At 40.4% G+C, this 25,696-nt stretch overlaps 1 protein-coding gene across 12 annotated transcripts in view; it reads left to right on the plus strand.

Moving 5' to 3' along the window:
* LOC308296571 (neurexin-1a) overlaps positions 1–25,696 on the plus strand; it is a gene marked incomplete at both ends in the record, with an annotated part of 488,347 nt that overhangs the window by 416,142 nt on the left and 46,509 nt on the right. For all 12 annotated transcript variants that reach the window (XM_080739872.1, XM_080739878.1, XM_080739879.1 and 9 more), the window contains 2 exons: positions 6,846–6,935; positions 8,544–8,866. In XM_080739872.1, the coding sequence (XP_080595998.1) occupies positions 6,846–6,935; positions 8,544–8,866 (413 nt within the window). The remainder of the gene's footprint in view (positions 1–6,845; positions 6,936–8,543; positions 8,867–25,696) is intronic.

Here is a 25,696-nt window from a genome sequence, read left to right on the forward strand (position 1 = left end):
TTGGATTCGATTCTAAGAAGAAAAAAATACATATTTTCATTGTCTGGCACAAGGATTGCTAACAAACGCCAACAGATGGCTGCAGCCAATTTCTCAAAAACTAAAACACCACCAGCATTACTCTTTGAACATTCTGAATGGTTGAAGATAAATAGCATACTGTATGCTTTTTAAAATTCCAAATCATCCCTTCAAGAAATGTGCAGCAGAGGATTTGAAAGCTTTAGGAAGTTAGCATTCTTTAGAGGTCAAGATTCTAGAATACATTTCCAGCCTTATGATGTGTAATTGGTAATTCCACTGGCTGGGCAAGGGAAAATATCGCCTACTATGCTGCTTTCTACTTGTGAAATATAATATTTAATGAGTAGAAAGCAGTATACCAGTTGTTCAAGCCATTAGGAACTACTGTGTTAGGGTGTGGTCACACCAATTGTTAACCCATTCAGAACAGGCACACATTATTGTGTATCATTATTTTATGCTTTAACTATTGAAAAATAGCAGATATACAAACTCACAGCGCGGCACCGAGTGCCGCGCTGCGAGCTTGTAGATCTGCTATTTTTGAAAAATCTTGAAAATTAGAATTTTGACCCGATTCTATAAGTGTCTTTTGAATCCTTCTAAGATTTCTTGAAATACCTATGTTTCTATGTCAGCAATCTGGCCAGCCATCATCAAAGAAAAGGTCGTTTCCACTTAACTGGAGCTCAGTTAGTCTGTTCTTGAGAGACCAAGTCAACCTTTTCATGTGAAGGACCCCCAAAATGATATTTATTTGGCCACGGACCCCCATCTCAAAATATTTAGTTCCAGGGACCCCCCCAGAAGCAAAATTTGAGTTACAGACGAAAATACATATATTCAAAGATTTGCACACATTTTCACGACTTTTTCAAAAATAGCAGATCTACAAGCTCGCAGCGCGGCACTCGGTGCCGCGCTGTGAGCTTGTATATCTGCTATTTTTCACTGGTTAAAGCATTCAATAATTCTAGGCCTAATTTTGCCTATGTGGCGGATTCTGACAATGCATGCTTTTCAATGGGAATGGAGCGTTTATTTTTTGTGGAAATCTGCGAATGTCAACAAACCACTCCATTCCTGTTGAAAAGCATTGGCAGAATCTGCCACACAGGCAGAATTAAAGTTCAGTGTGACCGCACATATTCAAGCTTTTGACTAAATATTGAAAACTAAAAAAAGTGCATTTCCATAAACATTATGCATCCGAGTTATATATATGTAAATTCTGAAGCGTACATTTTAACAGAAACAAATGGATGTCATGACCATTTTGTGTTAGTCAGAAAAATATTTTTATATCCGCCATAATTATTGACAATAAAAAGAATTGGACATGTTTAATGAATATCTGCTGGACATTTCCTCTATTTATGAGCATCAAATAACATCAATTACTCAAAGGAAAGTGGGGGAAAAGCTATAAGTGATAAGCATACAGCAGTGTCATCAATGCTCGTAGGAAAACATGGACAAAATCTAATCCCGTACCCACCGAAAGCGTTTTTACTGACAAAGCCAAGTCTGACTCTCCTATTAGGCTGACTGAACACTAATTACTGTACCTCCGATCACAATTACTGAGAGGTTCCTCCCTCCACCCTGAAGCACACAAAGCCATTATTCTCTGTGCTCATCTGTAGTTTGATTAGGCTCCGTGAATGCCTCTAACCCAGTCATAATAGCAGCCCTCAGCCTCTCATAGGCCACTCACAGATCAACAGTGATCATAATACGAGTAGACGGCGAGGATAAGAACGATGGCCGCGGAGTCAGTTAGATGGAGTCGAGCAGATTATATGGGAGGGGGGCTATCAATTGTCAAAAGCACGGGAATAATTACTCCACCAGCTCCTACTATTCTGCCCTGGTAATCTCATTAAAAAGTCACATACTGCATACTTATGGGCTATTAGAAGTCCTTAGTCCAATTATAAGAATCTCAAATGCAGAGCACATGCAGGCTCCGGAGTAGCTTTCCCTTTATTGTGGCCACCAGTTCTCCCTCTCCCTCTCTCCTCCTCTCCCCCCCCCCCCCCCCCCCCTCTCGTGCTTCCTTTATTCCAGCACAAAAGGGCTGGACAGCTACAAAAATCAGTCCTTCTCCTGAGTCCAGGCCATGGAAGTAATACCATCACAATGATGCTGCTGCCAGGCCCGTAGGGGTGCAGTGCGGTACGCTGGCCGGATCACCCAATGAAAGAGCGCTGCACACGAAGATAATGGAGGAGGCCCTGGCCTTGTTCTGCGAACGTTACTGTTATCAGAGCGTGATGCACTTACTGAGCTCTATCTCGCTCACTCCACTATCCCCAGCACTGTGGACCTGCTCTTTCTCTACATTCTTTTTTTCCCCCCTTCTCTCAACTGTGCAGCCCGCACCACCAGCACCACACAAATGATTTGGACCTGACAGTTTTTATTTTTTTCCTCCCCGTCTCCCACCTTGCAGTTAGGAGTGTGATTTCTGAGCAATGGAGAGAGGTTTTTGTTCGAGTTCTTTTAGCCATGGCTCTAATGAATCTGATGGACTGAAGCGGTGCCATCCAGAGGGCCGTATACACCGCGGTATTATTCTAACCACACCGCCTTTTCCACTTAATTCTGTCCATGAGCCGATTTAGTCTGTTGAGCAACCAACCAGCCGTCAGTGAGCAGGCATGCCAAATAAGAAATAAATAAATAACGGCACAGCGGTTTCCTCTGCCAAAGTAGAAGATGAAAGAGTGAGCGAATAATACAAAAGATAATGGCAATATTCGTCTCGGCCCGTCCTCCCCAATTCTCCCAGCCGCATTACCGGTGGACGGTTTGCATATTTGTTCGTTTAATGTGTGGAATGGAGTGTCCGAGGGCTTGTAAATGAGATAAAGCCCCATGCCTTTATCGGACCACTTTATTAACCAAAAATAAAACAAGGAGCGAGGGCAAGCCAGGGTCGGTAGGGACGGCTCAGCTGAATGGCCGCTGTCTGGCGGGGGAGATAAGCCGGCCCCTGTCCCACACCAGCCAGTGGCCACCGGTTATGTTGGCGTCAGAATGAATGGGTTCTATTGCCGCATTCAGGGCCCAGGGGATAGCATTGTTTAACACTCTAACGTTCCTCTGCGGGGATCAATACGCGATCAGGCCCCCCGATTATATCCACACTTAATTAACCTGGCCATAAAAATAGGAGAGGAAGACCATAGGATCCATAGCTAAAAAGATAAATAGCTGCCCCTCCTGTTTTTGAATTATGGCGTTTTTACACAATAGCACACTGAAGTGTGTTTGTAGCATTAATGCCAGGAATGAAAAACGTTGGTTTAGGCTGAGGGTAATTGTCCACATTTATTCATTCAGTGCCCCTGCAAGAGTGTACAGTCAACCCACTGCTGTCAATGCCTTGTCCGTCCATCTGTGTCGCTGTCAGCACATTGGTCCTGCCACCTCAACAAGCTGCCCAGTCCACTTAAACCCTATATACTGATCTACTTTGTTGACCGGGGGTTCCCCAGGGCCCTGCACTTGGTCCGCTCCTTTTGTTCCCTCTACACCAAATCTCTTAGCCGAAAATCGCTTATCTACTGTACAAACGCACAGCTGGTAGATCTGCTATGTTTGCCGAATGTTTGTCTCAGAATTGCGACGTTTGGGATTCGCGTGAGATTGCAGCCCCACAACCGCAGCATGTAAACACATTTCGAAATGATTTCAAATACCCCAATTTTAGATAACCACCCCACGCTCTAACATGCAAACATCAAGGCAGCTGCAGAGCTGTTGAGCATGAATAAGAAGTGCAAAGCAAAAAGAGACCTCATTCTCTCCCTGTTTCCCCCCCTATTGTCTTGGCCGTTATGTCTGTCCTCACTGTCCTCCCAGCAGCCATGGGCTCAGTGCTCTCCAGAGCCCAGTTTGATGCTGACCTATCTTCCAATGAGCTGTCAGAGCACTAGAACACAGCCATTGCCCTCCTTCATGGGCAGATGAGGTGACATAATCAACATGGCCACCCTGTGACAGACAAATGGAGGTGACGGCTGTGAAGAGAATCCGTCAGTGATCCATTTCATGTAGCAAAATGACCCCCCCCCCCCCCTCCTCCCCTGCATGTTCTGTCAAAGTCTGCAGTAGAGGTTTTTATTTCATAGAAGAGGCCAAAGAGGTTTTAATCACTTTTAGCCTTACGTTTTCCTTTTTGGCCATGTCAAAATCAAGATTTTTCTTTACGATTTTCAGAAATTATCTAAATGATTTCAATAAATCTTATTTTTTTAGTTTTACTTGCATACTGTCTATTTTCTAGCCGTCGTGCAACAAAGTATATAGGGCTTAAATGGTTTAAAAGACATGCCGGCATTACTGTTATCAGTAGAAATGCTTGTTTCATATGAAGCTGAGTCACTCATGACTCATTTCATTCATAGTTATTTTTACAATTGAAGTGTGTCTGTTGTACAAGCCGATAATGGCCTCTTTCGTAATGTATACATTTAAGATGACGATGGAACTGACTCACTTTCCTCACATGACTAAGACCTCCCGTCTTAAGCCTGTGTTCCTTTGGGTTGCACCCTGTAGGTTTTTAAACTGCGTGTGTATCTTCGATTTAAACAGCACAAAGTCATCCTCAAATACAGTATGACCTTCAGACAAAGCACTTGACAAGCAGTTCAGGCCAAAGGTGGTACTGCAGCTGAAATGCTCTGAGAGCCATTCAAAAATGAGAGAGGCTCTCTATTCAGGAGTGGTAATTTAGCCTCAAACCTTTTGAAAAACGTTTTTGGGACATAAACAATATGACATAAATACTTTTTAAATGCATGGTGTATCACCTTTAAAGGTTTTTTGGCACCCAGAGCAAGACTAGAAATACAGTATACTGCACTAGTTGTCACATCAAACCATCACTCATATATTATCAAGATTACGCTCACAACACAATGCTATTTGAATTAAATCATTTTCACAAGAGATTGTCCAAAATAGAGCTGAGAATTATTTAACGTGCCTTATAGTTCATTTAAAACCTGGCTAAAAAGGTTAAAGGAAGGGAAGAGTGAGCTATCCTGTGCTTCTTTATAGTGTAGATAGGATTAAACTTCCCCTTCTCTTTCCCTTCTTCTGTTCCATCAGACTAGCTATGCATCACAGTGCTGTGGCCGTACCTCTAATAACCCCTCTATCATTTCCTCTGTGCACTCCTCTCCAGGGGCGTCACACCAAATTCTGGTCCCTGGGTACAAGGATTCACTGCGGGGCCCCCCATGAATGTTAACTATTGAAAAATAGCAGATATACAAGCTCACAGCGCGGCACCGAGTGCCGCGCTGCGAGCTTGTAGATCTGCTATTTTTGAAAAATCGTGAAAATGTGTGCAAGAAACCCATGTCAAGGACCCCCAAGATGATATGTATTTGGCCACGGACCTCGATCTCAAAATATTGAGTTCCAGGGACCCCCCCAGAAGCAAAATTTGAGTTAGAAATGTTCGCTTAAAAAATACATTATGTAAGACTTTCACACATTTTCACAACTTTTCAAAAATAGCAGATCTACAAGCTCGCAGCGCGGCACTCGGTGCCGCGCTGTGAGCTTGTATATCTGCTATTTTTCAATAGATAAAGTTATTAGGGCCCCTCCAACCTTGGGCCCCAGTAACTCAGTCCCACTTTCCTACCCCTTGTGACGCCCCTGCTCCTCTCTACACAATCACTGTTAACCTCCCGCTCTTTCATCCGCCAGAACAGAATTAATATAGTTGATGTGACAAACTTTGTCCATCTGCCGGTAGAATGGAAGCGACTAGAATTCAATCTCTTGAAGACAATACCAGATAGAACAACTCTCGGGACACAGTGAATCTGTCCTGGAAGGAATCCTTTCTGGAAGGGAGATTGGCATTGACAAAAAAAGAAAAGGCCGGGTGATGTGGAGATTGCCCTCATCAATGCCAAAGACTCGCTCCAATCTTAAGAGTCTACGTTGTCGCTGACCTTCTCTTTTTTTTTAGTAATTCCTTTGGTTTGCTTTAAGAATACAGTAGAACCAATTCTTTGCCATTGACTTTGACCCCATCAAAACATGTTCCTGCTGTATAGTCCAGGTGGAAGAGTTCACCATTATGTATTGTGTAGCCAGTTGGACTCATCCATTTCGTTCGCTTTTTTTTACCTTATAGCTTTTGTCAAAGCCCGGTTTTATTATATGTGTATCTCTACTGTATGTACTGTGCAACAATGTTTATACTTTATATGCTATAGTTTAGTTATATACTTTATGACTGGATGCTTTGAATGTATATTGGAAATTGTTGTTGTTGTTTAAATTAACGTATTATTTCCTTCCAATTAGTCTGATGATAAAGGGGTTGGGCATTTGTAAATTGTAATATTTGTAATCGATAACTTGTTTTCTCCGTTAAACCATAAAAGGTTGATTTAACAATACATTTAAATGATTTTACATTTGAAAATGTACATAACTAGTTTAAAAGCCAGTCAAAAACAAAGAAATGGGTTGGGTCATTGGGTAGGAATTCTGTTATGGAAATGTATAAATTTGTGGTTTGGTTTCATAACGTAACTCTTTTAACCTAGATGAAATACTATGCGTGCCAGTTTACAATTAATATAGGAATAATGTTGTTGGCTAAAATAAAATAAAATGATTTGAGTAAAGATTGTTCAAATAATGTTTTAAGTTAACATTGTTTTTTTAAATTTTAAAACCTACAATAAAATCCTGTGCAGTTGTATAGATCCAGCATTAAGTATGAATAACCCTTGACCTTACAGATTGTAACCAATGAAATCTCTCTTTAAACTTTAAAGGCAACATTGATAACGAACGCCTGGCGATTGCTAGACAGCGAATCCCATATCGACTTGGTCGAGTAGTTGACGAATGGCTACTCGACAAAGGTAAAAAACTGATTAAAATTTCAAATAAAATAATTTTCTAATAACCAAGTAATACTTTGTAAATAGTAAACATAAAAAAATAAATGTTCTGTAAAACTAAATCAAACAAAAGGATTTGAATAGTTAAATTTAATTTGGAGTGTTGTACACATTTCATAATAATATGCATTCATTTGATAGATGTTTTAATACGTGTTTCCTGTCAGCTTCAGGTTAAAGGGACTGTAAATATAAATATAAAACGACTTCCTGAAGTAATATCAACATTGTTAAAAAATGACTATAAATTATTGTAGTGTTTCCTGTAAACGTCTAAATGAGAAATGTAAAAGATCAAGTTAAATCCTTCAGTAGTTGATATTCTCAGTGTTATTTGAAACACATACACTATACTTGTATGTTCTTATTTTAGAATTGATCATTTTGATCAGTTTGGTTAAATGGATAGCAATGATAAATAGAGTGTAATATCAATTGGCATCGGATTTTGAAGTCCCTTTAACAGACATAGTAAATATGCATAGGGATTTAGATTAAAGAACTGCATCATAAAATAAAATTCTGAGTGCATGCTTTGTTTTTCAACAACTAATTTGTATTTCTACTTAAAATGTGTAATGATCCCAATCATTCTTTTGTTATGTTTTTGTTTCACCTTTTAATAAAATGTTCTCATAAAATATATAATTTATTTTTTGTCATAATACCCAACCATATTTCCATTGAGTTTGCTTTTTATTGGTTGCTCTTGCTAAAAGGCTGAGTAATTGCTTGCTTTTAGGACAGCCTCATTGATGTACAAATGTAGTCATTTTAGAAGTACCACTTTTTATACTTGCTGCACCAGTGCTGCATTGTTGCACCACTCCCTGGAGCATGGATATTCGATGCATAGGGATGTTGCAAATTTAGGTGACTTCTATTATGGCTACTTTATTTGTTTCTTTGTCTGTCTATTTTATTTGTTTATAATCTTTTGTTTGTTTGTGTGAGTTTTTGCTTGTTTGGCTATTAATTAATTAACGTATGTATTTATTTAATATCTTTTATTATTTATGTATTTGTTTGTGTTAACATGTTATGTGTGCCTGTATGTTCCGTTTTCTTTATGCAGGTAAATCACAAATTACATTTGTGATTATTATTATTATTTGGTGACAGCACAACTCGTGGTGTCTGCATGACTTACAGGCAAATTGTTACTTTATATTACTCATCCAGGATTTTATTATCTTTGGATGTGTAATCTCTTATGTGCATGTATCCCTAAATGATGTACCTCTTGATGGAAGTCCAAGTTTATATTAATCTTTTAATTCCTTTATTCCTAATCGGTTGATTGTCCTTTTAGCAAAGCTGCTTTGATTTTAAAAACTTTTCTTTATTCCTCATATATTATTTTGTTGAATCTGCTTTCTATTGGGCATCCCATCATTATAACTGCAATAAATTACCAGGGGTTGCTTCTAGCAACAGGGGTAATTTATTGGCCTCATTAGTCTGCTGGGCAAATAATCTGTCTTTCTGTCTTTTTATCCTGTTATGTGAAAGCGGCTGAGTCCGCGGGTCCGACAGTTCTCGTATATATGTAACGTTGTTTTCCCGCAGGGCGGCAGCTCACAATCTTCAACAGCCAAACCACAATACAGATTGGGGGCTGGGAGCGGGACCGCAGTCGCTCCTTTCAGGGCCAGCTCTCGGGCCTCTACTACAACGGCCTGAAGGTGTTCAACATGGCGGTGGAGGGGGACCCCAACATCAGGATCCAGGGCAGCGTGCGGCTGGTCGGCGACTCGCCCTCCTCCATCACGCCGCAGTCCAGCGCCACGGCCAACAACCGCTCGGAGACGTCCACCTCCATCATGGAGATCACCACCACCACGGCGTCCAGCAGACGGGTCAAGCAGACCACCCCGCGAGAGCCCCAGCAGGTAGGGAGAGAGATGCACGTCTTCTCCTTCTTTCTGTGTCTACACCAGTGGCTCTCAAACCTTTAAGTTCCCCCCCCTCCTAACTCTGACGGTGTACAAATGGAACCAAAAGGGTCCATTTGGTTCCATTTGAACACTGTCAGAGTTACAGATCTGTAAGGGTCCTTTTAGAACTCCCCTTAAGGAACCCTGAGGGTCCCTGGACCCTACTTTACCACTGGTCTACACACCATGTCTGCTTATTATAAGCAATGTTGGGTTTGTATTTCGATTAAGTTACTTGTAAGATATTTGTAGTTACGGGTTGTGTTCTTTTTGTGTGTGTGTGTGTGGGGGGGGGGGGGGGGGGGGGGAGGGGGTTAAAGTGTTGTTACTTATTACCAGATTTGTGCACTTTTTTTTCCCTCAATGTATTTTTGAAAGTAGAAGATCTGCAAGTTGTGAGCTTGTAGATCTCGGCTATTTTCAAATAGCTGATGTATGTACAGTAGGTTTAACATGCTGCTCATGGGGCCTAGTTGCTGCTTTTGGGATTGTTTTCCTAGACCTGGTTGCTTATTTCTCTCGCAGAATCTGGCAACACTGCATTCTATCAGTATAGGGGAGTATTTCGTCACTGTCGGGCAGAAACCTTAAAGTTATACCATGTAACTTTTTTTATAAAACAAATCTTAAAATTGTCCTAACTGTTAAATCGCTAAAGTTTTAGAACCCCCACTCTGTTATTTTCAGCTTCTGAAGCCTTCTCTTTATATGTTTTCTATGAGTTGTGAGGGGGGGAGAATTTCCCGGCAAAATGATGTCATCTCCCACATGATACACTACCGGCCAATCACAGCGCCGATCATACACCACCGGCCAATCACAGCGAGTCTTGCTGTCTCTAAAAGAAGTAGCTTCCCTCAGCAACTGTGTTTACATTGGTGAAGGAATCTTGCTTGCTACTCCCTCAATCCTGATCTAAAAATGATGGGAGACGGCTCTACGGAATCGTATCGGCGAGGCGGAGGTGCTCGCGACGGCCGCGGGGGTCCGCGGACCCCCGTTCCGGTGGTCCGCGGCGACTCCGGCCAAAAAAAGCAATACCGCTACTGACCACTAGTTGAGCAGCTTCCACAGTACAGCTTTAAATCTCAAAGTTTCAAATTTGTGTTTTTTTTGTAAAGTAAACCCTGCTTCATCATTCAAGACTGTCGCACAAAACTAGTGAAAATAGCAGATCTACAAGCACACAACGCCTACAAAACGAACGGTTTTGGACATACAAGGTTTCCACCCGACAACAACGATATGCTGGCAACAACCCAGATGGCTGTTCAGATGGTTGTAGGGTCAAGTGCCTTGTTCAGTGACACTTACCGTACTCCACTTCGGTAGCACTTTACAATAATGACCTGTTATAAATCATTTACAGTATAAACATTTATAAACAGCTTGTAGATTAGTAATAAACATAATGATTTATAGAAATATTAGGAATGTTTTACAATGTATATAGATAGCTTGTAAATGATTAGTTACTTATCTAAAAATGGCATATAAATAATGCAAATGATTTATTAATCATTTACAAATGTATATAAATGGTTTATTCATGATTAGTTTACTCCTTACTAATAACATGTAAATGATGTTTAAAACAGTTATAAATGTTTAGGTAAACATTTACAAATGTCAATAAACAGTTTGTTCATGTTTATTACTCATCTACGGCTTATAAATGTTTATACATGATTTATGACAGGTCATTATTGTAAAGTGCTACACTTATGCTGGCAACAACCCAGATGGCTGTTCAGATGGTTGTAGGGTCAAGTGCCTTGTTCAGTGACACACTACACTTCAGTACTGTATGTAGACTGGTGACCTCCCCATTCCCAGACAGCCTGGACCCACTCACCTACAGCTGTACACTGTAAAATCCTCAGTGTTAATTTACCCATTTGTACCTGTAACTAAATGTATATTCTCTGAGTTACAAATGGATAAATGAACACTGAGGATATTACTCTCTAGTTGAGCAACTTGTGTGAGCTGCACTTTTGGGATTTCAGAGAATGTACTTTAAATGTAAATTTGGTTACATTTGTTGCGCTTGTAGGCTTGTTATAGGTACAGATGGATGAGTGAATAATGCGTTTTTTTTACTGTGTAGTTGAGTTGTCCGACAGTGGTTTTCTCTAAGCATTTTTCTGCAATATGGATGTGTACAAAACACCGAAACATCCACATCACCTTTGCCTGGAAGCCTTGTCCTATAGTTCAGATCACAGTAAGCTTCTGATTGGCTTCTGATTGGCTGCTGCTTTGCCTTGGTGAAATAATTTACTTTCCTAAACTTTTTTTGCACCACTTTTTTTCTAGCTCTGCATCTTGTCACAATTAAACTTTCTTCACCATAGAGACAATGCATGGAACCAGAGAACATATTTACATAAATTATAATGACATGCCCAAGATAAAGATGCCAGATTGAAAGTGTTGAAGTTAACACTGGATTCTGCTGTGCATACGTTGACTTTCTGCTCAGCACATCAGCAGATGATACAGTACATAATAATATGCTCTCCCACGGCGTGTGGTCCATATAGTCACTGTATATTCATCTACTTAACCTATAATTTCCTGGCATCACACCTGCACTTAAAGAATGCTTATGCTTAGCCCACACCATTTCACACACCATAATAATAGTAATGATGCAATAGGATGTTGTACAGTATGTGTTTGTGATTAGTATAGCTGCTGTCGTCGTCCTCCTCCTCCTCACAGTATCTCTTTATATTCAAAGATATTTTGTCTTTTTCAAATCTGTATGATAGAGTATGTCAATACAATATAACTAGCATACACTATCTGACCCTGGCCCAATATGGCCAAGGGCAGATTCCCTCTCGTACGAGCTGTAGATGTTTGGTCTCCAGCGTGGGAGACCTGGGTTCGAATGACAGTTGCAATTGCCTCTTTCCTTCGGGTGAGGACATTAAGCGTATACAGATTTCAGTTTTAATTCCATTGGCTGCAAATAGAGCTAAAACTGTAACTTTTCAAACAAATCCTCTGAGACCTGAGGCTAGCAGGGCAGTGGTTTTGTGCTCTTACATTACTTTCACATTACAGCGATAATGGCCGCATTTGTATTCCGTCTGATTGACACGCTAATCCACAGCGCCTCTCAGTGCCATGAGTGCTACAATTATAGTATGGATTGCCTGAGTAGGAATCAATAGACCTATAGACAAAGTGTTGGTACCCATTGAGCTACACAGGACATATTGTATGTGACCTGCCCTTTCTGGAATCAGACATATCATTCAGTCTGAAATGCTTTCGCACACACAAAGGAATGCTAATGGCTTGCCCATACGTTCGGCACAGATCTAATTGCAGCATAATACAATTGGTTCTAATCTGGTTTATTACTCATCTTGCATGTCCACCCCACCTATCTCATCTTTCGACATGGTCACGTCAAATTCACCCACATTGCCCTGAAGTTTCCTTTAAAAAAAAGGAATGAATACCATTAAAGGCAGTTTTCATGCAGACTAACAACCTAGATAGAATTTACCCCTTTAGGCTGCTAACATCGTTGGATTCGGCTGATTTCAGCTTCTTTCGGTCAAACCAAATCTCTTCGCCAAAGATTAGCAGATCTACAAGATGGGGTGATTCCCAAAATGCCTTTTTTTCTATCGATTACTCACCCCATGGAGACTTGAATTCATGGATATTTTAGTTTTTGTCGCATTCCTAAGAAAATCATTTGATGACCAGCCGTGGTTCCCTATGGAGAGTTGGAGACACAAAGCTTGCTTTGAGCTTGCATGGAGACACAAAGCTTGCTTTGCTTTTGAGCTTGCTTTGAATATCCATGAATTCAAGTCTCATGGGGTGAGTAATCGATAGAAAAAAAAGTCGTTTTGGGGCTACAGTAAGTTACGGACGGGAGGGAGATGTCTTGTCTTGTCGCTCCGCTGGCCTGTCAGCAGGGGGTAGGAGGAGTAGGAGTAGCTTTTTCCTCCCGGTAGGGCCTCCTCAGTGGAAGTCGGTGGTTCCAGGTGGGTGCAAGCCATGGCAACACAGAAATGTGTGGGGAGGGTCAATTGGCGTAACTACAAAATTAGGCGGGAAAAGGTTAAAACTAATTTGCTTCTCTAAATTTACGAAAAACAACCAAAAAATAGATAAAATAATATATGCCTATTTAAATAAGTAATGCTTTAAGTCCTTTCTGTACGCTCAAAGGAAGAAATGTCCTGGAAAGCATTTATTTGAGATATATGGATCCTAAAACATTCTGCGATGGCATATCTTCAACAAAATGGATCTTTGTGCAACATTGAACTCTAAATTGCTTTCTTACCAAACAGATGGACTGAGTAATGGGCATTATATGCCTTCTGGGTAATAGCACAGTGGTTTGAATGACATTTTGAAGTAACACTTCATCAGAAAAGAGCCATATGTCACTGTGGGTTTACAAATTAACTGATGGAGACCCAGCATGCACTGCATACACGTTAAGTGTTTTGTGTTGGAGCTGATAGTCCAGTAATTTTAGGCCAAAATTAGGCTAAACCTAAAACAAATTGCAATAGTAGCAAACTCAACTGATTTTGCATCCTCATTGTGTCCTTAGTGAGAGAAAAAAAGTCCCAAGGAATCCCATCAGGGGAAAGTTTTGAAAACAACCTATCTACCTTCACTTACTATACACTACACTATAAAGGAAAAAATGTCTCCCAAAAAATCTGCTTTAAGTGGGATGTGAGGGGTCAAACTAGGGGTTTTTAATTATTCTGAATCCATTGCAAGCATTTGTTTTGCACAAAAAACATTCCTTGGGCAAGAAATGGCCCCTCAAAACGATGGTTTAGTGATGAGTCATCAATTTTCACAGTCTTTTGGGGTCCGTTTTTAGCCCAAGGAATGTTTTTCATTCAAAACAAATGCTTGCAATGGATTCAGAATAATTAAAACCCCCTAGTTTGACCCCTCACATCCCACTTAAAGCAGATTTCTTGGGAGTCATTTTTTCCTTTATAGTATAGTAAGTGAAGGTAGGTAGGTCGTTTTCAAAACTTTCCCCTGATGGGATTCCTTGGGACTTTCCCTCACTAAGGACATAATGAGGATACAGAATCAGTTGAGTTTGCTACTATTGCAATTTGTTTTAGGTTTTTTCATATAATGACTGGACTATCAATGAAAAATAGACAGTGGCAGAATAAGTACTCTGTTTTTTTGTTGAGTAAATTTATTCAGTTTCTTTCCACTTTCTTTCTTTTCCACTGGAAATAGAGAAACCAGGGCAACCTAGAGGTGTGGCACATTAACTCATACAGGGCCAGATTTCCAAAATATGAATATGAATGTGCGCTTATAACGCCAGGAAATAGCTATTTTGTATCCCCCCAGACCACCTTAACCAGACCACCTTAACGAATGCACGTTCACCATACCATACCACCAGATGACCACTAGAGACCACCATACACCATACACTGACATGGTCCCATGTTAAGCCTGTTTAAATCCACATAACAGGATGAGACGCTGACTTGGTCCTCATTGACTTAACATGGACGGGCCGCCGGTCACCATTTCAGCTCAATACTGTTCAATTCGTGCTTGATCGTCTCAAACCACCATTGGTATGGGCATCGGGACGTATATAGATGCCACACAGAAAGTTTCAGAATCAAAATCCGACCTAGTGAAGCTACGTGAGGGTCGGATGGTTGCATTGAGGCTAACGCTAGCAGAGGCCTGTTGTCAACAGGAAGCCCTGGTTTAAAGGTGCCGTCATAATCGTATCCTTTTTTTTCACGGTTTACGTGTGGACATTAGCTGAGGTAAGCTAACCATTTCGCTCCGTCTATAAACACATATTAAAAGCTTAAACAATGCTTTTATATAAAAGTCGCTCCGAGTCGCTCGGCACCAAACGCCATAGTGAACTAGTCGCTCGTAAAGTCGCTCGGCGCTAACTGAGTTAACGACCTTGACCACCAAATTGTACCTCAGATACAGATGTAACGTTTCAAGTCTTCAGGTTTTACTGCTCTGTTCCTGGAAATTTCATGCAAACGCATTTTTTCCGCAGGTTTTATCCCTGTTTTGCCTTTAAATGTTTTATGGAGAATGGAGCATATTTTTGCAGAAACCCGCAGAATCCACCTTCATAGGTAGATTTAAACGTCAAAGTCAGAGACGGTCATACAAATAGCAAAAATAGCTGATCTATAAGCTCAATGTTCTTCCAATCCACTGGAAATCTACTGTCTTGCCAATGGCAGGATGTGTGAAGTTTTGAAATGTCACATGTGTATGGTGTTAGAGTTCTAATACAGTATGATTCATGGCCTTGTGTTTGATGCATTTGATGATGATGTGACAATGTATTGTACTGTAAGAGTACTAAGGGTTATAGGATTGGGGTTAGGTTTTAGGTTTAGATTTAGGCATAGTTTTACTGAGCTAGGTTAGGGTTTGTGTTAGGTTTAGGCATAGTGGTTAACATTCACCAGGTTAGCATTCACTACAGTCGGCAGGTTAGCATTTCACCAGGTTAATTAACATTCACCCGCGTCGAACAAACGGAACATCGAACAAATGTTATGTCGAAATTTCGACAAGCTCCCCTGTAAGAGGTCTGCACAATGTGCACATGCTTACAATTTAGGCTACAGAACAGAACTCTACTCCAGTGTTGATTTTGTCAACTAAAACTTTGTGTGATGAGCTTGAATGATCAGAAAAACAAAGCAGTCTGTTTATCTGTAAGAACAGTCTATCTTTAATGTTCTATTATGCCAGACTGGCCAGTATGCATCCACAGACAGAAGGTTTCAGCGCAGTCCTCTCCTCAAGTGAGTGTTTTTGTGATTTGTAAGGCTTGTTTTGTAAAACATTTGGTATAGCATTGTTTTTTAATCCAATTTGTACTTTTTGTTTGTTAACTTAATAGTTTATTTTTTTATTGATAAGCCTATTTAAATTAGTTTAAGCCCTGGGCTCTAACTAGTTGCATGACAAACAGGCTGAAACCCGGCCCTAATCTGTCAGCATCCTTGGGCCCCGTTGGGCCCAGCCCTGGTTGCAGACCTCTACTCATTACAATAGTTTTGCTATCTCTTTGCAGCTTAACTAATTATTCATTCAAGGGCTTGCTGTACAGGCATAGATAGTAGTTTACAAATATGGTAAACAGTCCTTTAAAATAGGCGTGATCTGCACACAGATAAAGTAAGAGTTGTTGTACATGTTTTGGATATGGCATCAAATTAAAATAGCATAGGGGACTTAAAGGAAGGGGTTGGATTTAAATTATATGAATCAATTCCATTTACCTTTACAGGTATTATTATATCTATTTAATATAGTCTGTCACTGGTTGTATCTCACTCCAGTTCCACTAAAACAGTGCAGTGGAACTAAGTCAAAGAAAATAATATGAATTAATTAGTTGTACCACAAATTGCCTCTCAGAGGAGATTAAAGTGTTCCAAGTCTAAGTGGTGCTAGAGATGCATTCTCTTCTAAATCTCTAGCTTTTCATACCTTTTTTGGATTCATATTTTAGATTGTAATTAGAGAAAAGAAACGATGAGTGTTAAAAAATATATATATTTACTGCTTTCTATCGTGATTTTAACGATTTTGATTTCAGTGGGATGGGGCATGCGTACAAGTGGCTAAATATGTATTTTTAGACACAATAAGCCCATTCCCAAGATGCACCGCAATCTTTCATGGGCAGATGTGACTTATGGGGGCTAGTATTGTTATTGTAAATAGTAATAAAAAAATTGCCGGCTTATTGTGTCTAAACATACATAATTAGCCACTTGTAAACGCCCACTGAAATCAAAATCGTTAAAATCACAAAATGATAGCAAGCAGTAAATGAAAACATTTTAACTCATCTTTTCTTTTCTCTAATTACAAATCTAAAATATGAACCCTTGCTGTAAAAAAATAAATTAAAAAAAACCTAAGTTGTCCTTAAAGCTATTGAAATCTCTCTAGTAAATCATGATCTCCTATGGACAATCATATCTAATTCTCTACACCCCAAGCCTATCTTAAATGCTTCTGTGGGGAGGCAGATACGCATGCACATACATACACATGCTAGTCCCTACTGCCTTCCATTTCTTAAACCATGGAGTAATGTTGTTCCATGGTTCAGCAGGGGTTCCAAACCATAGCAATATCATATAATCCACATAACATATCAAATAAACAGGCAATAATTTTATTCCAGATCCATAGGGTGTTACAAATCATTACAGAAGCAACCTAATGATTGGTAGAACAAATGTAAGCTTTATTAGATTTTCTTGCATTATTCAGTACTGCTACAGTGATACAGAACCATGAAAAATGGGAAATCAATGGAATACAAGAATAATATGCATAGCATAATATACCAAGAGACACCTTTCTTCAGTGAAGAAATCAATACAACATATATCCATATAATGATTTGTATCATTTCTTACTTAACGTCATGAGGCTTGATCAGATCCTCGGTTTCCTCTATTTTGGGCATGACATTATACGATTTATTTTCCACATTCCTTGAAAATGGCAGATGTACAGGCTCACAAGCCGTTGTGATGCGACACATTGACTTGTGAGTGAACTTTTTTTTAATAGCCCAAGTATAAAATGGACTCATCTCTACCCCCAGTTTCTTGTTCTCTACACTATCCTGGCTAAATAACGATATAAAAACTCTAGATAGTATTGTGGCATTGCCAAAACCAAATAATAACAAAGCAGTGACAACAGAAATGAAGCATAGCGTTAGTTCTTGCAGGACACGTGAGTCTCGCCCACATTGGCTGTCAGTCAGCTCCTACTCCTGTTCCTCATTCACTGCTGGTCATTAAGTCACCCTGTCATACTCCAATCAGAGCTATTTAAATGCAGCTTGCATTCACTATAGCTCTGCTTGTCTTGCTGCCTGCTTCGCATCTGCTGCTGATTAGCTGCCTCCTCCACCCCAGCCTCCACCTTTTGATCAGTCTGGCTACTCAAATAATAGTCAGTCACACCTCATGTCACGCTCCATATATGGCCAAATATACCCTGATCGGCCTGATCATCAATAATATTAAGCACATACCTGGGAATGCCCATATATGGACATATTCTGTCAGTCTCATGATAACCAGTGTGGTTGTCACAACACGAGTCACACTTGCAAATGAATTACGTCATGATCCCTGATGTCATCAATATGAAGCCCATACCTGGGAATGCCCATATTATTATTTTGTCAATCCCTTGTGTTTCAGCATGACCTTGCCCTTTATGGCGAGGTTGCTTCTCTGGTCTTACTGGTTATTTTTATTTTCTTCTCTTATTTTTTTATTATTATTATTATTTTTTTAGTCACCATCCACTTCTTATCACCTATCAGTGAGGAGTTTCACCGGGAGGGAGGGTGTAACGCGTGCGGAAGAACACGCTCTACCTCCCAGTATCATTCCCCGCTGAACAGACACCCTGAATAACCTGTAGCGAGCAGCGACAGAAGCTGACAGCTTCCCACCCACCAACGCCACTAATTGTGTTCGCTAATTGTGCCCGGGCCGAGCCGGTGGCACCGCAGAGGAACCAAGGTGGTGGGCGAGTACTTTTACCCCTGCGCCACCCCGGATGCACAGGATTTAATTTTCTATCCAATTATAGTTGATTCCCCATGGCCTGCTTGTGGCTGTCGTGCCGTTATCTCAACGTAGGCCGTAGTCAATACAGCTTCAGTCCCTTTATGATTAATACAAAATTCCGAACATAAGACATTTAATGAAAGTAACTGTACTACAGAAAGAGATGGCGAAATGTCTGGTCATTGCGTGTTTCAGGTATCAGGTATCAAAGTGTGGACTGGGAAAGCACAGTCAAGCATAAGACACAATGTGTACTGCAATGCTTAATTTATATATACTTATTACTGAAGATACAGTAGCTCAGATCTACAAGCTGTGAGTGTGTAGCTTGTGAGCTGCTATTTGTGGAAGACAACACTGGTGCACATTGAAATAAAATAAAAAAATCTAGCTTAAGTTCACTTTTCAGACCAGTTCACACAAAGCTGATGAAGGTCAACGGACTAAAGCCTGCATGTGTGATGTACGTAATTGAACGCATCATCATGTAGGTGAATGAAGCATGGCGGGGAGTTTTTTGTTTGTGGGGGTGCTTGTGTGTACTTGTGTGTGTGTGTGTCCGTGTGTGGTCTATTCGTTCTATGTGGCTAGTTTCCCATAGGGAGCAGTCTGGACAGAATTTTCTCAGGTCAGCACACATACAATCTATCTGGCCTCTGGGAAGGGAGATGCACTTAATGTCCCTGACCATGAATAGGCTGTGTTTATAATCATGGTCCACTTGCTTCTCTCCCTTTGAAAACACATGTTGTTTGGTGAGCAGTTTATTCAAAGTCCCCGGCGCGGCCCCACTGGGAAACTCACACTGTGGCCGGTGTTACCGCTATCTATGCACTTGCTCGTGCACAGGCACAGTAAAGTGTTACTCCAGAATGATGGTGTCAGGGCAATAAGGCATCCAGTGGGATCAGAAATCTAATCTCGGAGATACACGTGTTTTGTCAGGAGAGCATTTTGGGGGAGCTTGCTAACAACGTGATGTGATGACCGAGGCACTTCTTAGCAGTGATAGCAGCTAGCTGAGATAATCAACACTCACAGATCATTAACTCTTATTACGGTCCAGCTATTGGAGCTGCGTAATGACACTCATTATGAGTGCAGGGTCCATCAGCCAATGGCCACAGAGTGTAAAGGTGACAGAGTACTCAACGAAATTGAATTTGATAAGATAATCATGATAATGAATCGTCCTAAGGCAACCTGATGGAGCGTTGAATGTAATAACCCACTGGACATCTGTGTTGATTGCTATTTATTGGTTTAGTCCTTTTGTAGTCTACTAAAGACAGCTTTTTCGACCACTAGGATCATCGCATCGGATCCCAGAAATTGATATGTACTGTATCTGGCCGCGGACCCCTATCTGAAAAGATTTTGTGCCGGGGACCACCATAAGAGAAGATATGTGTTGCTAAAAATAGCAGATCTACAACCTCACAGCATGTTACATTTAGGAGTAGCCAATGTATGAAATAGGGTTAAAGTGATTACATTTAGCCTGGAAACCATGTTAAACTGACTTTTAACATGACATCACCACAACAACAAACTAAAAAAAAAAAAAAAAAGATAGATAATGCCAGGATCATCACATTGGAACAATATTATTCATAAAAAGGTTATGATTTTTTTTTTTATCAGAAATATATTATTTTGTAAATATCCACAGCAGATTGACAAACCAGATACTGTAGTTAATGTTCTGGACACTTTATTTTATATACATATCCATAGACATTCTACCTCCCTACACGTTTGTTTACAAAGATTCTGATCTGGTCTTTATATCACAGGGGACCCCCTGGATCCCCCTCAAGGACCACTGGGGGTCCCCAGACATCACTTTGAGATGTAGACTTTTGATGTAGAGAGGGACTTTGGTCAAAGCAACCAATGCTTCCATTATTCTACGGTATTTCTTTATGAAATCTTAGAGAATTAACTAATTGACAGTTATAATGAGTTTAAATGATTATTATGATTATGCATCCTGCATTTCAGAACAGTCCACACATGTTGCTATGGAATCAGTGGCGTAACGTAGTAACAGCAGGCTCTGGTGCAGGCTGTTTCGAATCTGTACAGCATTCTTAAATAACACCAGGACTACTCGTGGGTCTGTTTGTTGCAAACTGTTAAATAAGTTAACAATGATTGCTTGTCACCTGCCTCTCCTTTGCAGTGCTGGCACTCCTCTGTGTCTGGCTGGGAACTGCCGACACAGAGCAGGACACATCCATTAACTTATTATGAAGGGGTTTTCCCATACCAGGGGAAGGTCCCAATTACTGAAAGGTGTTTGTTCATGGTCATGAGCCATAATATTATCAGAATTCTCACCCCAAAGTGTTCTCGAGTTCTATCTACTTGATTGGGTAGGTGACTCATTGGACATGGGTAATTTGTAGATAAATGGATTGATTCCAAATTGATAATCATTGTCTCCGTGGTAGGATCCATTTCCTATAAAGGTGCTCCAGTTCAGTTCTGCTTGGGCTGGCTACCAGACAACAGCCCTGGGAGAGAGCTGCCGCTGCATGGGGCCCTTTGTAAAGGGGCAGAGCCTGATGTAGCGCCTGGGTCGTTTTTGTTTCCTTTGCCAACATTTTTCCATTTAAAAACACATTTAGAAAGCTTTCTATTTTTTGTTAGTCAATTCGAATTTTCCCAGTTTCACACTGCAGTTGTTTGGATTTTATATTTATTTTTAAGAAAACATGCATTCAACATTGCATTCTTGGACTCGGGCTGTCTATTCTTTAGAGCCTTAGCCGTTTGTCCAAATGTACAAAGAGACCAGGTACAAATTATAACAGATAAGTGCAAACCCGAAAGAAATATATATATACTGTATACACCCCCCCACCCCCACCCCTCCACAGACAATCCCCCCCAAAAATATTGTCATTGGTTTGGATAGTTATGATTGCATATTGCCTCTGGACGGCACGCGCCTGAGTGAGCTACTTGAGAGAACACTTCACAAATGTATCTATATGGAACGCACTCATTTCTGGGGAAAGTACTTCACAATTGATAAGATGATAGACATCATTTTATTCATAATGGTGGATGTAGCCCCTGTAGCACGTTTTGTGCCCATAGGATCTGGCGCATTCACGTGACACACCAGGGGGAAAAAAGAAGAAAAAAAAACTAAAAAGAAAGGCAACCTCATCTATGGGAAAGGCATGAATCGCCCATTCATGTTGTTAAAAAAGAAGAAAACCCTGCATATACTTGCAAATGTGATGGAAAGTTTTTTTTTTTGATTGGGACAAGCTATTGTTGACCGTGCCTTGTGTTGTTTTTCCTGACTGTTTTAACCGTGTGTATCCTGCTTTCAGCTGGAGGGTGGAGGGGATGATTCCTAGTGTACTCCATGGGCCTGACTGTCATGACTTAATGAAGTGTCGGCTCCCTGTAGCAGCGCTTGCCCTCATCCAATTAAACCTTAATGCACTTCGGTCTGCCTTTCATAAGCAGTGGGCCAGACGCACACAGCAAGGGCTGCTCTTCATTTCCCTTGTCCGCTGATTTGATTTAGGCCTCAATTTGCCTGTCTCACCTGTATTATTTTTTTCTTCCTTCCTCCCCTCCCTGCTTTTTTTGCAGGGCCGCTGGATCACAGGCACTTTGTACACAGTAAAATCTGTTCATTTATCCATTTACTATCATTTGTAGCTCTGTGCGTGTATGAAATGTAACCAGCTGTACTGAGATAACCCATGAGATAACATACGTTTACATTGCCAAAGCAAGTGTCATAATATAATAAAAACAGTTGAAAAAGGGGAACGTATATTGGAGGGGGTAATCATTGTGTAAACAGAGTAGGCATGGGACGATAATCTCTATTATCGTTCATCGCAAAAAAAAACAAAAAAAAACACTCGTATTGTGGAGATTTATCGTGAAATTGTCCTCTGTCATGCACTGGGATCAATTCACCTTTTATTTGCCGAGCTGCATATCCAGTGCCATTTAAACCTTCTATAATAATTGGTATTACATTGGTATTACATTTTTTTTTCACTCTATTTTTTTCAAATCTCTTTGCCAAAAAATAGCCGATCTACAAGCTCTGATCTGATGTTCTGCCCCAGGATAATGGATGTTGGGGATATTCCCATTATCGAGATAAATTGTAAATCGCAATGCCTTTGGTCACAATAATCCTGACCATGCCATTTTCATATCGTCCCATCCCTAGAACAGAGCTATGTCAAACTGATTCCAGACACTTCTGCTCCAGCCATTTGAGTAAGGGGAAGTTGCCTTATTTGACAAACGAGAGGCTTCTCTTTAAATAAATATAGTGCGCGGTACGGCTGACTGGCACATGAGTAATGGGAGCGTGGGATGCCAGTGGTCAGACTACACTTGAGCGATCGGCTGGGGAGATAAATAAAGCAGGTGGTAGTAGCAGGGGCGTCACACCAAATTCTGGGCCCTGGGTACCAGGATTCTCTGCGGGCCCCCCCCATGAATGTTAACTATTGAAAAATAGCAGATTTACAAGCTCACAGCGCGGCACAGAGTGCCGCGCTGCGAGCTTGTAGATCTGCTATTTTTGAAAAATCGTGAAAATGTGTGCCAAGAAACCTATGTTTCCATGTCAGTGATGCTCAAACTTTTTCATGTGAAGGACACCCCCCCCCCCCCCCCCCCCATCTCAAAATATTTAGTTCCAGGGACCCCCCTAGAAGCAAAATTTGAGTTACAAATGTTCACTTAAAAAATACATATATTCAAAGATTTGCGCACATTTTCAAAAATAGCAGATCTACAAGCTCGCAGCGCGGCACTCGGTGCCGCGCTGTGAGCTTGTATATCTGCTATTTTTCAATAGCTAAAGTTACTAGGGCCCCTCCACCTTGGGCCCTAGTAACTCAGTCCCACTTTCCTACCCCTTGTGACGCCCCTGGGTAGTAGTTCTCATTCCTCTTTCTCCCAGCGTGAGACTGTCACTGAAGTGTCCTCTTTGATTGGACCATTACGGGGGAAGAGTGGGAATGGTCTACCAGACCCTGTAATTAATAGATTTCTTAATGTCTGCATTTTAATGTCTCGTATCATTTGAGATCATTTCATTTCCTCAATTGATGAAGGGGTGCGAATCAAGCCTGCGGCAACTGCTGCGTGTTGTTTTTTTTAAAGATGGTGATGATGTGCTGCCTTCCCATGAGCATTGGAGAAATGTGAAATAATGTCACGTGGAATATAGGGCTGCAACAGTTAATCAGACTATCAGACTTAATATATTTTTGCTATCTATTTGAATGTCGATTCGTAGATACATAGAAAATATGAATCTTGATTACTTGAATAATTGAAAAATGTAAGATAATCGCAAATAAAATATAAAATGCAGTAGCATAATTTGGGAACATGTTGACTTTAAGACCTGAGTACACAATTCCACAGTCTTCTAAAGTTTTCTGAAAAAAAAAAAAAAAAAAAAGTATGTTTCTACATCAGTTGTGCTCAAACATTTTCATGTCAAGGACACCCAACATTATATGTATTAGGCCGCCGACCCCCCATCTCAAAATATTTTGTTCCAGGGACACCCAGAAGCAAAGATTTGAGCTTGTATATCTGCTATTTTTTTAATAGCAGTCTAAAAGCTAATATCTAAAATGACAAAGATGCGATCCTGGTTATGATGGGTCAGAGTGTTGGCACATACGAGGAAGAACATGTAAAGGCAAAGCAAAGTGGGATTGGATATCAGGTGCCAATTAATCATGGCCACCCAGGAATGAGAGCTGCTGTAGCACCCTATGCAGCACTCCCCCCCCCCCCCCCCCCCCCAGCAGATAGAGGAGGAGGGCTTACTATCTGGAGAAGCTATCGAGAAACCCCATGACAATGATGGATCCTCACCTGCATTCCTCTCTATTATCAACCCTGGCCAGCATATAAATCCATGTGTGTGTGATATACTGTGTGTGTGTGTGTGTGTGTGTGTGTGTGTGTGTGTGTGTGTGTGTGTGTGTGTGTGTGTGTGTGTGTGTGTGTGTGTGTGTGTGTGTCTTTATATATATATATATATATATATATATATATATATATATATATATATATATATATATATATATATATATATATATATATATATATATATATATACACACACATATATATATATATATATATATATATATATATATATGTATGTATGTGTATATATAATATATATATATGTGAATGCACTTTCAACCTGGCATCCCTAGTAGTTTATGCCTTCCACCAACATCTTTTGGCTAAATTTTTTGCTACAACATGCAGTGTTGGATCTGTTGAATTACAAGACAATACCCAGGGAGTCCAATGTTGAATGACAGTTGAAATAGTGAAGTTCTAGTTTAAAGCCCTGATTTTGGAAAACAGAATGGTACTTTGATGCAATGAGGTGTTTTTTTCCCGACCAAGAAGACACACTCCTAATGATTAGATTTACAGACAGAGGAAATATTACCTGTCGCTCTACATTTTGAAATCATATTTACAGGGCCTCTTATCAGTTGTTATGAGTTTCGGTCTCTTTCGGTCCAACTTGAGCACAGTTCTTGAAAATGTAGTTTCTACTACTTCAGTACATAGTTGGTATGAGGCTGAGTGTATTTGTACTCTTTTGCTGCTGATTAACAAGCGGACATGCCTTGTTATGAAAACGCTTTGTAACAATAATGTTACTAATGGTTCCAATTAGCTTATTTCAGGGAATTCTTTCACAACCTTGATGATGAATAATTTGCCTCAACAACCCCTCATTACTGGGGTTTTCTTTTTTCTTTACAAAATACAGCAGTAATATTCTTCCAGGGTTTGCGACATTTCTTACCTGTTTTGTCCAGCACTTGTTGTCCTCCGGTTGTTGGTCTAGGAAGCTCAAGAAATACAGGTCTTTCCCATAGGGAATAGATCCTCTCCACTTCACTAACTTTGGTATAAACAAAATAGCTAATTAGCCCTGCTATTTTCTTAGGGAACACTGGGTTACGTGTGTGTAAAAGCCTTGTCTCAATGGGTGCGTGCGAGGGACATCGAAAACGATTTCATTTCCACATGGCATATGGTTGAGTTCCAGTTGAGTTGGTTCGCAGTGACTCTGTTTCTCTGAGAGGTGGTGGTG

Source organism: Nannobrachium achirus (genome assembly GCF_963921795.1).
Source record: "Nannobrachium achirus genome assembly, chromosome: 13".
NCBI lineage: Eukaryota > Metazoa > Chordata > Actinopteri > Myctophiformes > Myctophidae > Nannobrachium > Nannobrachium achirus.